Here is a 16214-nt window from a genome sequence, read left to right as displayed (position 1 = left end):
AAAAAATCTTATTGGAGATATTGTTTTTTGTGGCTAATTCTATTTTTTTTAATTACCCTAACCTATGTTTGGAGGAAGTATCCTGGTGCATGTTTGATTTTCATTAGAAAATTAATTTCAAGTTTAAATTGATTTTAAATAAATTTTTATATCTTTTACTCTGATGAAATTAAAATTGAAGTAGCTATAAATAACTTTTATGTTGGATAAAAAATTTTACACCAAATTTTACTCATAACTTACTTTTTAATAAAAATATCTAAACATAAATTATATTACTTCAAAATCAATTTTAACCTAAATTAATTTTGCATTTCATCCAAAATTAATTTTATCAATTGAAATACATATTTGAGTAAATATTGGGAGAACTCAAATGTAAGTTGCAAAAGGATCTTCACCCTTACTTGTTCATCTTTTAGATATGTATTGGAACACATGTTGTAATATTTAATAGCAAAACAAATATGTTCTTAAAAGATAGTTAAAAGATGTAAATTTAGGTTGTGTGTGTTGGTGTACGCATTAAACTTAAAGGTAACGCACGAAAAAACAACATGCAAGATGCTTTGACGTTTTTTGCATAGGAACACAATTTTTTCGTTCAATGTGGTTTCAATGCATTTTCAAACAACAATAGTAGTTGAAAGTTTTTTTGGTGAAATTGTTTTTAACTATGCATGCCTTTTAAATATATAATTATATATAATAATAAAATAGTTATTTTACCCCTCCCTTAAAATTTTTTCCCGTGCATCGCTCGTAAACACACTAGTATTTATAAAGATAATACACATGCATAATTATAAATTATTATTATAATTTGAAATGAAATAAAAGATTGATTAAAATTAATTGAAAACTATAAAATTAAGATACTTATTAAATAAAAAATAAGACCTAGAAAAAATTATATTTTCCTAAAAATTTCAGTAAGGGAGTATTCAAAAGAATATGCTACTTTTATTTCTCATAATAACATACATTGTTGCTTTCGAGATATATCTTTTAATTAAGACCAGAGTCAATAGCGCAATAATCATTATCCCATTGCTAATCATAAAATTATTCTTTAGATAGTGCATCACTTGCTTAAGCAAAATAAGGAATGTAATTCTTATTTATTTTTGGGAATGCAACTATTTTCATCTACATGCAATGCAAGTCTTGTGGCCTCCCTATCAAACATGTTACAATCTGAGGCCAACAACTATTCTTAATAAATAATTATTCCATAGTGCATAGTGAATAAATAAATAAGGTTAGATAATACAAAACGATATAGGTCTAGAACTCTTGATGGATTGCTATTTGTTGGGGTATAGTCCTCAGAGTCTCATAGAAATGATAGTGCGTGATCAGTGAATATTAGCCTTCCACTTTAGGACGCCAACCTTCAATGACATCCTGTGGTTGTGCACTTGTTTTAACGAACGATTCCCTCGAGAAAATGGCCTGTACGTTCAACATTATTAGCTAATAGCTATAGCAAACAACTTAAACAAAAGAAGGATAAATAATCATTTTCATCCAAGATATGTAAACGGATAATAATTTAATCTCTAAAATACAAAAATTATGATTTAGTCTTTAATGTGGAAAAAGTGTGTGACAATTACTACCTACCAAAATGATCATTTATCCAACAATTTTTTTTCAAAGCATTACTATATATAGGCATAGCAAATAGCAAACAGCAAACTCAAACAACGAATTCTTATGCATCATGGGTCAACAACTACCTGACAAACAATCAATTCGTGAACTTCGTTCAGAAACCCCAGGATGTTAATATACATCAGTAAAATTTAGCCTAAAAATTCATTAATATGACACTCCAAGTTGGATTACAATACTAGGTGAATATTTTAACCTTTATAGCTCTCCTACTCGTAAACATTCAAGCTATGCAGAAGCAAAAGCATCTTCGGCATCTTTAGTGAAATATTCGAGTTTTGTGTTCTGAAGAAATTTCAAATTAAAACGTTGTCAGCATACTTATGAATCTTCAAAAGTAGCCTCCCGCACACAATTCTAGATTTGAAAAAAGTGCCTTAAAGTACAAGAAAAATTATATGTTGAATGGGTAGGCTCATCTAGAACATACCTTCATATAAGACTTCAAAGAGGTAAGTGAATCAGGCACTGTCCATTTCTTATAATGCCCCAAAGCAATCTCCAAATGGTATAGCTTTGGTCCAAGTGATAGGTCAGCTGCAGATATCTCACTACCGTTGATGAAAGGACCCTACAAAGAGGAAAAAGATCAGTCAATTAAATAAAGCAGGCAGAAGGTTCCAGCAACTTGTTAAGCAATGCAGACTTTAGATAATAACAAAAAGGTTTCCTCAAAGTGTTAAACATATAACCATCTTGGATCAAATTCTCCATAATCACTAATATATAAACAGAATGATATTACGGGAGTTATTGGGCCACTTAAATTATTCAAGGAGCAAGTTTCCAAGTGCTCATCCCAGTCATGGAAATGGGTGAGTAGAGTTTTCCACTGAGCTTAGGGGGTTTTAGTTTAGGGAAGCACAATCTACAATGGATCAAGAGTTTTGGGCCACTTGGTCCCTAAGTTTGATCGGTCTTTTATTTAGATGATGTAATTAGATATAAGAGAAACAATTGACTAAATTTATTTTCAAAGAGACCCCATATAACTGGAAACAAGATTTCAAAGAAACATGAGACACCTGCAATGCCTAAGAAACCTAGGTGTAACCACTAGGTACCATGCCTCTCATCAATCTCATAATGCTACTTGCATCTCCAAAATTGAGTTCCCAAGGTTCAATGGGACAAAGTTAAAGGAGTGGCAATACAGATGTGAGAAATTTTAAGCTCTTGATAATACATCTCCTGAATCAAAGGTCCATTTGGCTTCAATACATTTGAATGGTAGTGAGTTATAATGACACCCAGATTATAAGAAATCAAGGTTCCCATTGTATCCCGATTAATATATAACAGATATTTCTTTACGCTTCTGGGAAAATTGTGAGGATCCACTCTTGGAGCTGATACAAGTGTAGCAAACTAGAAGTGTAAAGGAGTTTATTGATGCCTTGTGAGATGGCCTTGACACAAGTGACATTGTCCTCTGAACATACCCTCTGCATTTTTTAGCAGGCCTTGAGCATCCCACGTAGATGCAAGGGAAACTGTTTAATCACACTTCTCTCACTTATGCATCTAATCTTGCCAGATTACATGAAGCCTCCAGATCACATGTCTCTAACCCAAAACCCATCACTTCAAACTTCACCAAATCAACCCCAAACCTTTTGCAAACAGCACCTAACCCCTTAAATAAAACCTTTTCACCTACATACAAGATCCCTACCAGACCAAATGCACAAAAACAACCACCGGCTATCATAAGCAAACCACTCAGGACCTTTACTGCTTCTGAGAAGGCTGATAGAAGAGCAAAAAGGCTTGTGTATGTTCTGTGATGAATGATTCACCCCTAACAAGTTGAAGCATTAGTGTGGCCACCTATATGTGAGGGAATTGGATGAGGAAGAAAATTCTGAGATGGCTAATGATAATGGTGATATATCTGTGCACACAGCTGAGCACAATACTGCACAATCAACAGGCCCACTGCTCTCTTTGAGCATGTTATCTGGAGTTTCTAATTATCACTTATCAGACAATGAAGGTTACTGGCATGTATAACAAAAAATTGCTGCACACTTTGATTGATAGTGCTAGCACAAAAATTCGGGTGCAAATTGGAACCAATCCTGGCTTTATCAGTTGCAGAGGCAGATGGAACTAAGCTACACACTCAGTTTGTGTAAAGGATTTCAATGACAGCTTAAACAAGTCACTTTCACTTCTAATGTTATGATCCTTCCTTAGGGATTTTTTTTTTTAATACCAACTTCAGGTAACTCAAATTTCACACTTTACCATTCAGCTTAAATCTTACCAGGGTTGAAGTCGAAATTTCAGTTCAAAATGGGAAATCATGTAATAAGGATAATGAATTGTGTGAAAAACAATCCATAGTATTTCTTCTGTGGCTGAAATTCCATAACTAAATCAACAACCTAATCAAGATTGGAAACAAATAGCAGAAAGAGAAAAGCAGAAAAATGTCATACATTTTCCTTGATGTAATCATTGAAAGAGCTCAGTTCACTTAGTAATGCTTGCTCTGTTCCATCATTGGGATCCTTGCTCTTGAGAAATCCAATAAATGTAGAAAAGATCTTTGACCCCCTACAAAATAAAACACATGCATACAGCCATACACTTTAGGCAATTGGAGTACATTTAATTTTAATGTAGTTGTGTAAACATGAAAGAATAAAAAGTTGACATGGAGTAGAAGGAAACCAAAAATTGGAAATAAATAAAAAAGGACTACGAAAAAAACTGTGTTTAAGCGCATTGGTGGATGCAGATTATCTGTTGTGGGGGCAATTGCCCCCACCAGATTTTTTATTTATTTAATGTATACAGAAAAATATTTGCCCCCATAAAAAATTATATATTGCCCCCATTGGATTTTTTTAACCCAAAGTCCAAACAAACATAAGACATTCAATACAAAAACTACATGTTCAAGCCCAAACCATTTAGCTCAATTCTCATTATTGTTACAGTAACACAAAAAAAACACACCACACATGCATAGAGCACACCATAATTTTCGATAGTATTGACAATGAAAAAATCATAGAACATTTTCAAAGTATGAAAATGTGTAGAGGACAATTGTAATTTGTAGAAGCATAAGTACATTAGATTTCTTATATCATGATATTATGTATTTTGTAGTATCTTGTGATATTTTATGTTTGTGAAAATATTAGAAATTATTTCTTGCCCCCCACTAAGAAAAATTTCTGGATCCGCCACTTTGTTTAAGCGTGTATGAGTTCATCATCCATTTTTCTAAAAGTTCAAAGCAGTGTACCACTAAGAACAACTAGATCTACAAGCCAAATGCATACGCTGTGGCCCTTTCAGGTGGGGTCACCAATGGTGGGCTGGGATACTTCTCTTCCAATGTTTGAGTAATAACATCTGAATCAGGAACCCACTTCTCATCAAACTTTATGACAGGAACTTTACCATCAGGGTTGACTTTAAGGAACCTAGACCACAAAACAAAATATAAGGAAGAAAACAAATAAAGTAGTATGAGGATCGGGCATGTGGTCTGTGGCTGATTCAATTTTACAAAGATAGCAGCTCTAAAAGGGGGAAAAAGGAAAAAAATGGAGCAGAAGGTCACCATTCTGGCTTGTTGGTCAAATCCACCAACTTGGGGTCATAAGGTAGATGTTTTTCCTCCAGTGTCAGCAGCACCCTTTGGCAAAAAGGGCCTAAAAAGACAATTCAAAGAGTCACACTAACTAATCATAGGTACTAATCCGAGTTTAAAGCTCAAATAAATCAACAAAAATCATAATTTGTTTTCTTAAACACAAAGTACATGCATAATTAGCTCTCTATAATGCCAGGCTAAAGACTCTTTTGGCATTGCCTAATACCTACATCATGAAATTGAAACAACAAAATACGAAAAAAGTCAACCCTACTCCCGAAACATGAGAAATCACCGAATCTCTTCTACTACAATCGCATTCACTGATTTCTCAATAAACACTTATAAGAGAAGAAAATACAAAAGTAAAATAAATCAAGCTTCTCTCAAAAGTTAAAATTAACTTATGCCCAAGCTAATTTATAGAAACTATCTCATTTAGCTTCTGAAAAAAGATGACTTTAACTTCTGCATTATATGAAAACTTAATTCATTTTACCTCCTTGTTTTCTTCTCCTATAAGTGCTTATTGAGAAATTTTATCCAAACATGGCCAGGTGACACTTAAGTTATTTTTGCTAAAAAAAAAAATACAACAGAAAACATTTTCACAATCCAAACAGCCCCTTATAGTCTCTGGGAAAAAAAGTGACAAATGCACGTGGAGATATTTCAAGTCTAGATACATCCTAATTTGTGTTCCTCCATTTTATTAGTTCTTTCACATGCACATCATTAATCCCTTAATGTAATAGTGATTCTAATTTTCACCGAAGAAACAAAAAAAAGAAGCGTAAAAAGGTGAGAGAATAAAAGATATTACAGTCGCCGAGCCTGTTGGGTGTGGTGACGGAAGCTTTAACGGCGATTTCGAAGGGTTGGGAAGGAGGAACGGAAGACATTGAGACCACTCTGAGAGTGAGAGGCTTCTTCTTCCTGAAGGAAACGACGGCGTTTTGGCGGAGGCGAAGGTGGTTGACGGTGGCGGAAACCGCACACGCCGAAACTTGAACTCTCACAGCGGACATTGCCGGCGTCTTACTCTCTACCTCTGTGATGTTGATGATGTTGCGTTCTGCTTTTGGTTCCTGCGATGTTTACGTGTCACTATACAACGTTTCCACATCAACATATTTTTTAACTAAAACTTACCTTCAAAAACCAAAAACAAAAAGTAAGGAGTTTTTTTTTATTAAATGACAAATTTTTTATTTTCATTGAAACCGTGAGTGTTATTTATTATTAATATCATAGGAAGAACTTAAAATCTTAAATTCAAAGGTTATGTTTGGTCTTTGGTCACTTCTAATTTGAATCATCAAGATTAAGGAAGATAATATGAAAGAGAAAAATAGAATGAAATATTTAAAGAGATACTCATATTTTCATTAATTACATGAAAAGAGAAGAGTGAGTGGACGATCCATGAAAAATAGGTTTCCATAACAATGAAATGTTGAAAATAATACAAAGGATAAAATTGAAAAATATTATTATTAGTTGATGATTTATAAATGGGATCAAGTATTCCTTCTAGAATGTGACCAATATATAGAATCGGAGGGAGTATTTATTTAATTTTTTATTTTAATTAAAATGAATCGCCAATATAGAAATTTAATTATAAATTATTTTGTATGATAATATTTGTTGATTTTTATAGTAATTATTTTAAATATATTTAAGGTTATTTTAATTAATTAATAATATACAAAAAATTAGTGGATAGAAATTTAATATTTTACTTTTTTCTAATATAAATAAACTAAATTATATTAATTAAAAATTAGTTACCATCATTTAATCATGTTTTAAATTCTTAAAGTCAATAAAAATATTCTTTTGTATACATTTTTATTTACAAAATACAAATTGAAAATTTCTCTAAAAATAAAATTAATTTGTTGGCATTTTAGCATAATATATCCTAATAAAAAAATTCTTTTTTTTCCTTCTCACAACATCAATATGCAAATTAGAGGTGTAAGCGGATTGGTTTGGGTTAGGTTTGATCAAATTTGAGATCCAATCCCATCAAATTTAAATGGGTTAGTTTGGGTTGATTTTGTAAGAAAAAAAAATGAAACCCAACCCAAATCAATTCAATTTGTAAACGATTCAATTTAGGTTAGGTCAATAAGTCAAAATATTTAATGTTGTATGTTCTTTGTTAAAACACAATATTTTTTAAAGCTATTTTTTTTATTAAATGAATCATACACAATTGTTTCTTGTTAGATTTTTTTATTAAAAAAAAAATTATGTGATGCTATCACACCCATTCCACTCTACTAACTTCTATCTATCTATCTATAGGGGATGAGAAATTAACTATACCATATACGAGATAAGAAATTTCAATAAGTATGGTGAAGATGCGTTTCAAACAATTTTTTTTTACCAAAACCAATAAGACAATATGAGACATACTCATTGTAAATAGATCTGAAATTTTTTTAAAAGCGCATTTGAAGTGTCTTCAATTAGTGAAACCATTGTCGCTTTGATCCTGAAGGTTAAGGATGCGTTAATGCTTACTTAATCTAAGTCGATAAATATATAATACAATATTTACTCATTAGTTTATTTTAGCTTAGTTGAGTGAATAAGAATATATGAGTTATTGTAAAATAAAAGATAAAAATTGGAAAAAAATATCATTTGTTTCACTTATCCTCAAAAAAAAAAAAAAAAAAAGCAAAGTTCTATTGTTAAGTGATAAATGAAAAATTCATTAGAATCACTACTACATAATAATATACCCATACATCTTTATCTCTATTGTTTTTCCACCAAAAGATCGCGAGTTAATTATCTAAACTTTGGATTATCCGGATACAGTAAAATGGTTCCTGCAGATTTATTGTCCCGTGCAACAAGATTCACTTGGTAAGATAAGAAAGAATTCCAAATTCTCTTATTTTTTATAAAAATAATAATTAGAAACCAATCAAGTTCCCCCCCACCCCCCAGTTAGTACATCAAAGCAACCAGGCCGTACGAGTCCATGAAAAACAAAACGTCAGAAGCCGAAGCAGAGAAACCCCCAAAGCCCAAAAGCATGGATATCGTGCAATGTTCTATGCTGACACAGTCTTAGCAAGATACAGTACTGGCCCATTCTTTTATATTTTCCTTTTATCTCTTTACACTTATCTTCTTTTTTATTTCCTGAAAATTAATCTCCGTTCATACATTTCAAAATCCAAGTACCCAAAAAAATACATTGCAAAATCTAATTCTATGGAATTATATAAAAAAAGTGGAATGGTGTGAAGAGAAAAAAGGAGTACAAATATAACTCCCCTAAAACACTATAAAAGACTAAAAAGGCCACCATACCAGATCTAGGAGTCCTTAAAATACAAGGCTGGGCTTCTTGTTAAGTAGTTTTTTAAAATTTTACTGGGCCAAGAATAGCGTATTATGCTATCCTTAAACTTCAGTTTTTATTGGGTGAATGTATTTAAGGCTATTGACTCAAACGACCCAATTCAAATATCATGTTCCTACATAACTTATATTAGACCTAAAATGCAAGACAGACTACACTTTCACACTTAATGTTTATGGGTAAGGTCTCTTTTCTCCGAGGTACAATTTAACGACAGAAACAAAATCTAATAGTTATTAAAAGTAAGAGTAAAAAAATATATTTACATATTTAATTATGAAAGGTTGAGATGCTGCTGTAGAGGCTGTAGGCCGTAGAGAATCTACGTCCGTTTTAGTCTTACGCTATCGTGCTTGGTATCTTACCAATATTGAAAGCGTTGCTAAATAAGAATTTAACCTTTTCCCAGTCAAAATCCACCATGCATTTTTTTTTTCGTGTAAGAACCAGGCGTCGTTAAGTTCATACTTCATAGTATGATCTCTGGTTTATTGTGATTGCAAATGGGGCAAAAGCCGAAAGAAAAAAACAAACATGATATGGCCTAGCCGCAACACATGAATATTTGCAATTAGTATCTGCAATGTACGAGAATTTGTGTTTGCATAGTATCTAAATCATTCCATATGTGTGTCTTCAATGTTTGATTTCGAAATATTTGAAGTTATTTGACGCACTGCTAATTAACGAGTATCTGCGATGTCTTAAATTCTCAACTGACTAAAAAAAATTAATTACTTGAGAGAAAATCCTATATTCTTTTGAATTTTTCTATTTATAAAAAAGAGAGAAAGATCATAGTCATCATCATCTCATGTCACGTGGTCTACACTATAAAAATAAACTACAGGGATCCATGTTGTTGATGAGATTTCCAATTTTAACAAAACCAACTTAATTACAAATCCAATCACGTGATAGGCTATTATGAAAAATATCATAGTTATCTTCTTATGGCAAAAAAAAAAAAAAACTGCTAGCCAGCCAAATCAAGAATATTAATTTTTTTCTTATTTTAAAATAGAGATATTTAGTTTCTTATTTTTAAGATTTATAATTTTAGTCTCATATTTTAAAATAGAAACATTTAATTCCTTACTTCTATAAAATCTACAATTTTGATCCTTCACTCAAATTAAAAAGAGATTAACATTAATTATAATGTAAATTAAATAAATTATCTTGTGTCACATCATTACATTTGAATCACATCAAGTTAATTTCTTATTAATCCATATTTTTGAATTTGATGGAAATATCGAAAATGTGGATTTTACAAAATTAGAGGACTAAATGTTTCTATTTTAAAATGAGAGGACTAAAATTATAAAATTTTAAAAATAAGAGAACTAAATGTCCCAATTTTAAAATAGACTAAAATTACATATTTTTTAAATAAGAGACTAAAATTATATTTAAGACTATTTTAATCAAGAGCTACTTTAAAGGTACCAACTACATCATGCAGTATAAAAGATTTCAGGCATTGGATTATGTTAACCCTCCAGATTTTGCCAAGTGTCCTTAAATGATTTTTTTAAAAAATAAGAATAGGATAAATAATCACTTTTGTCCCTAAATGTGTAATTTGTTGACAAATGTGTTCCTGAAAAATGAAAATACAAAATTTAGTCCCGAAAGTGTAAAAAGTGCAACAAATATATCTGACTGTTAACTTTCCTCCGTCACTGTTAATAAAATAGTCTACGTGATACAAAAAAACAAATTTGTCACTGAAATGATTGTCAACGTGACCATCTCTAATTGTCAACATAGGGACATATTTGTCATATAATATTTTCTTGACTTTTCCTCTTCCCACTCTTTGGGAATATGAATGGGTAAATAGTCATTTTTGTCCCTGAACGTGTAATTCCATGACAAATGCGTTCCTGAAAAATAAAAATATAAAATTTAGTCCCTGAAAGAGTAAAAAGTGCAATAAATATACTTGACTGTTAACTCCCGTCTGTCACTATAAAATAACTAAGATTCGAATAAGTGAAATATGAGATATATTTATTTTTTAGGATAATTTGGAAAATTTGTAATGATTGTTACACTATTACAATATTTTATTTTAGTAAATTAATACAAATTTTATTTTGGATAATCTCTATTGTAACAAACAAATTATGGTTGACTATCAATATTATCATTATTATTATGTTTGTCAATATATTTTAAGTAATTATTGTAATGTTATGCTTGTAACGATAAAAAAATGATAAAAATTTATTCTAAAATTATATTTTACCCTTGAATAAAATGAAATTTCAGGTCTAATAAATTAGCCAATAGAAATATACTGATATTTAAGTCTAACAAAAAATCATTGACATTTTCGTTCAATAATGATAACTTATTAACATTTTTTGTCCAATGGAACGTACTAACATTTAGAATAAAAAAGTATTGACATTTTCGTTCAACAAAAAATTATTGACATTTACATACAAAAATGGTATCTTACTGATATTTTTGTCCAATCTAGTCAGCATAACCATGTTGGCAATCATTTCAGTGACAAATTCATTCTTATGTTCCATGTAGGCTATTTCATTAACGGTGACAGACAAAAGTTAACGGTCGAATATATTTGTCGCATTTTTTATACTTTTGGGGATTAAATTTTATATTTCCATCTTTCATGCATTTGTCAGCGAATTACACATTATATTTTCATCTTTCAGGGATAAAAGTGGTTATGTACCCATAGATAACAATGAAACTTCATTGTTTATGTGCTCCCAAAGTTTCCAAAAACTTCATTGTCTCTATATCTTCTTCGACGTGGTCTCAAGTTGCTCAAGCTCCTCTAAAGCGTGCTCAAGCTTTAGTGTTGGGTTTTAGCGCTTTTGAAAGTTTCACTTTGAATTTCCATTGTACCGGTTGTTATTGGTAAGCTAAAAACCTAATTCCTCTTATAAGTTTTTCTCTTTTTTATTTTCTAATACTCTATTTTAGGCTTTTAGGTTTTTCCTTGTCTCCACATTTAGTTGCCGGCCACACTACTATATTTTTGTTTGAATGTTGTTTCCCTTTTTCTAATGCTCTATTTTAGCTTGTATCTTCTTTCCACGTTTTGTAAAGACATTCTACATTTAGTTGGTGGCATATAAATGTATGAAGGCAATCAATTGATTTTTTTTCCCATGAAGCATTCTTAGATAATTTTTACTAGATGCTTGTTGTGATGGTTTTGGTACCAATCAAGAGGGGTTTTTGGAAATACTAATTTCAGGCAATGTAGATTCTGTACAGGGTTAAATTAACACTTCAAAAGCATTGTTTCAGTACTGCTTTAATGTAGATATTGGTTTCCCCAATTGTTGTTTTAATTCGTATGCTTAAAAATTGAGACTTGTAGCAACTTTTATTTGTATATGCTTATTTACTACTCCTATTATTTTGGTAGGAAGCATAACATCTTTAGATGTTAATTGCAAGTCGAGGATTGGTATGAAATTTGGTAGTGTAGAGGCAGCATGACATTTTTGGCACAAATATGGTGCTCATACAAGTTTCAGAGTTAGAGTACGATACAAGAACAAGAAAAAGGAAGATGATACTATTATGTCATGTCCATTTGTTTATTGCAAGAAAGGGGTGCAGACATCAAATAATAAAGATACTTTGGTTAATATAGCTAAAACTAGAACAAATTGTAAAGCCAGGATTTCACTTACATTGAAGAATGAAAGTATATTGTACATGAGTTTGTAAAGGACCATAACCACCCTTTAAGACTTCCAGAGGCAACCCATATGCTTGCATCTCATAGAAAGATAAATGAAGTCCAAGCTTATGAGATTGAGCTAGATGATGACTCTGAATTAAAAAAAAAGTCCATATTTCAACTTTTGAGCACACATGTAGGACATAGTACTAACCTTGGATCTACACTCATGGATGTAAAGAATTACCTTACTGCAAGAAGACAAAGAAGCATGGTGTATGGTGAAGTTGGATGTCTTTCTTCCATGCATACCAAATGGATATTGACGAACGAATTACAAATGTCTTTTGGGCCGATACAAAGATGGTATTAGATTATGACTATTTTGGTGATGTTGTTTCATTGGATACTACATATTGTACCAACTGTGCAAATGAGTCACTTGCTTTATTTTCTGGTTTCAACCACTATAAGGTGCAATAATTTTTGGAGCAACATCTTTGTATGAAGAAACAATTGAATCCTTTAGATGGTTATTTGAGACGTTCTTACAAGCACATAACCAGAAAAGACCTCAAACTATTTTTACTGACCAAGACTAGGCAATGGCTAAGACACTTATTGAGGTGATGTCAGAGACTCGACATGGTTTGTGTTATTGGCACTAGTCACAAAATGAAATTAAACACCTTGGCAACTTGATGAAGGGATGAAGTTAATTTTTAAGAGATTTCAACAAATGCAAGTATGACTTTGACACTAAATCATAGTTTGAGGCAACTGATTATAATGTTCTAGAAAATAATTGAATCAAATCAATTTATGCAATAAAAAAAAATGAGCTTTGTGTTACATGAAGCAAGTAGTCATACTTGGGATGATTCGGTTGATGATGACAACTCAACATTTGATAGGGATGATGGGGAGATTTACACTAATGGACCATGTATAATTACATAAGTGAATTTAATACTACATTTTAACTCAAAACCTTAAGACTTAAGTTTATAGGTCTTGTCTTTACTTATATGGTGTTCAACCTTCTCATTTCCACATGATGTGTGATTTAACCTCACACTTGTACTCTAACATTAAGTAAATTTTGATGTCAAAATTTCATACTTGTACTATCACTTGTTCTAATTTTCCATTTTCATTTCTGGATAAAGAATTAAGAAGGCATCAATTTGAGGGAGTATCTCGTTCAGCACCTCCGACTTTTGATCCCCCTCAAACACTTGAGAACCAATTTAGTTTTACTAAACTTTTGATGGTAATATCATCTATTATGAGTTGCTATCGTTTTTTTTATTTGTGATCATGTTCAAAAGGATCTTTCTTTTTCTTTTCTTTTTTTTTTGTGCAGGCACCCCTTGATGACATGTCTTCAATTCCAAATCTAGATTCAAGTTTCTGACAACATATTGAATTTACCTTGCTGCATTGAGTTTTTATGCAGAAACCCTTTTCTTTTTTTGTGTATTGAGTTTTCTATAGAGAGAAAATCCAATTTAAATTCCTTAGCAAGTGATTTTTTGTTGTAAACTCAGATGGCATCATGTTAGAAAATCTAGTGCTGTAAATTTTTTTATGTAAATTCATATGAAAGCAAATTCATATTATGACTGAATGAAGAATGCTGACATGTGACTGAAATAAGAACATTAGCCTGTTCATTTGTGTTTTATGCCTATCACTGTGGTCAATTATGGATTTCATTGCCTATTAGTAAATAATATGTATGCTGCTACATTTCATTTTGAGATATGTGTTGTTCCTCGATACCACTTTGTTCACTTCCATGAATTGGATCTGTCCAGTATTTGCTGACATAGTATGTCTCGGGTTGTATATTATGGCTTTCGGAGTTTATGTTATTGTTGTGATTAGAAGGCTTAATGTTTGATACAGCAAATAGGCAAGATTATTAGAAGACAAATACAGTAATTGATATAGTGCAAAAATAGAAGGATTATGTTGCAGGAAGTGATATAGTGCACACACTCATTGAATTATATAATTTTTTTAAAAAGCACATTAAAAGTAACTCACTATCTGCCCGTATAGCCTCTTTCAGTGGAAGCACAAATGAAATTTTTAATGTTAAGGAATGCACTATTTGGCACTTAGTATGCGGTATGCCTCTTTTGTGGCTTCGAATTAGGGGATTGGATTTGTGCGTAGCTGTGCTCATGCGGGATGCGGTAAATGACAGTTCTGAAATAAAATTTTTAATAACGTGACAAAACCTGAAGGATTAAAATAATCCAATGGCTGAAATCTTCTAAATTGCATGGTGAGTCTGGAAATCATTCTCATTATTATAAACACTTCACCAACATCTATTATTTCTTTCTATCTCGATCTCTCCTTATCACATATAAAAGTCTATCATACATATATTTTTTAGTGTCTTTTTAAGTGTTCTTTAGGGTTTTAAGTGTCTATTAAACTTTTTCCTAACATAAATATTATGTTTGTTGAATTAAAACTCTTCTCAAGTGAACCCTAGCAAGAACCTAGTAGCTACTCAATCTAACATGTGTCTTCCTTTATCCTGTGAAGCGGTTGGGGTCTCCAATTCTCCATATATATCAGAATGAATAGCACTGTAGTATTACTATTTTCCTCTCATCTCCAAACTAAGCTCCATGGCAGACCACCAATACCTTAACCTTCAACCCCATCAAAACCCCCACTCCCAACTACAAATCTTGATTGCATCTATAATCTAGATACACCATCTCACCTGAAACTCCAAACTTGTTTTTATTACAGGATGAGTTTATCTTAATCTCAACTTGAAATTTTGATAAGAGCATGTATTCCTCATGAAGACTCATAACATATTATTTTAAGAGAAAAAAGGTTAGGTACTAATATGGTAATTTTTTTTACACATTCATTCAATCATAGCACATCATGTATGATAATTTTGTTAATTTTTAATATAATTATCTTAAAATAATTTAAATGATAATTTATGATAAAATAATAATATAAAACTATTTTACATGCATGACATTAAACTCTTACTTTAGTATTATATATAATTAAAATATTTTTTTTCTACAAGTTGATTTTGAGGCTTTTTCAATCCTTAGAGTTGGCGAGTTGAAGCTCAAGCTGACTACTTTTCACTGTGGCTTTGGCTGAACCATCTTGAAACACAAACCATTGCACCTTGTAGAGCCTTATTTTTAACACAAACCATTTTTATTTCCTTATGAAGTCATGCATTGAAAATCAACACTACAATATTAATGCATCAATGTTATGCATAATAATGATGTTGGTGATTAGAAGTAATTTGTTTGTCTCATTATAATTATTATAATTGTTGTATAAAAGAAAAAAAAATATCCAAAAATAATTGTCATTTAACTTTTCAATGAAACATTAATTATCTTTTTACATTTGTATCTCTTATAATATTAGTGATGAATAACAAAATCTATAAATAAATTAATTATGATATAAGATTAATTTAATAAAATTATTATTCTTTTTTATCTATTTTTTTTCTTGACATGTGTAAAACTACCTAGAGCGATAACTATTTTAATACGAAAAAGTATTTTTCTAAAAGTATTTTTAACTATATATAATAAAAACTCGATAAAATGTATTGCTTGCTAATTAATATTATAACTAATAATGCTCATACATTTTACTTTTAAAACAATTTATTTCTGTTTAAAAATAAATAACTTATCCATAAAAATATACTTGGAGTCGAACTGCAAGCATATAATTGACAACATCAAAGCTAGAAGGTTTCAGAATAATGAAGTTGGAGATATTCTAATGGGAACAACATCAAAATTGTCTCTTTTCAAAATTATGTT

General features: G+C 31.0%; 1 protein-coding gene across 2 annotated transcripts; it reads right to left on the bottom strand.

Moving 5' to 3' along the window:
- Nucleotides 1-1065: 1065 nt before the first annotated feature.
- On the bottom strand, nt 1066-6405 carry LOC114394539 (glutathione S-transferase DHAR3, chloroplastic-like). 2 transcript variants are annotated; one of them, XM_028356151.1, is made up of 7 exons: nt 6117-6405; nt 5261-5351; nt 4977-5120; nt 4122-4239; nt 2108-2248; nt 1874-1962; nt 1342-1455 (listed from the first exon to the last, which is right to left on the bottom strand). In XM_028356151.1, the coding sequence occupies exons 1-6, from the start codon at nt 6319-6321 to the stop codon at nt 1906-1908; spliced, it is 756 nt and encodes a 251-aa protein (XP_028211952.1). In that variant the 5' UTR covers nt 6322-6405; the 3' UTR covers nt 1342-1455; nt 1874-1905. The 2 variants fall into 2 exon arrangements, with proteins under 2 accessions (XP_028211950.1, XP_028211952.1); XM_028356149.1 differs by lacking the exon at nt 1874-1962 and having other exon boundaries at nt 1066-1455; nt 6117-6401.
- Nucleotides 6406-16214: the final 9809 nt, after the last annotated feature.

This window comes from Glycine soja, chromosome 18 (genome assembly GCF_004193775.1).
Source record: "Glycine soja cultivar W05 chromosome 18, ASM419377v2, whole genome shotgun sequence".
NCBI lineage: Eukaryota > Viridiplantae > Streptophyta > Magnoliopsida > Fabales > Fabaceae > Glycine > Glycine soja.
Note: the sequence above shows the minus strand (reverse complement) of the source record. Positions and strands in the feature narration are given on the sequence as shown.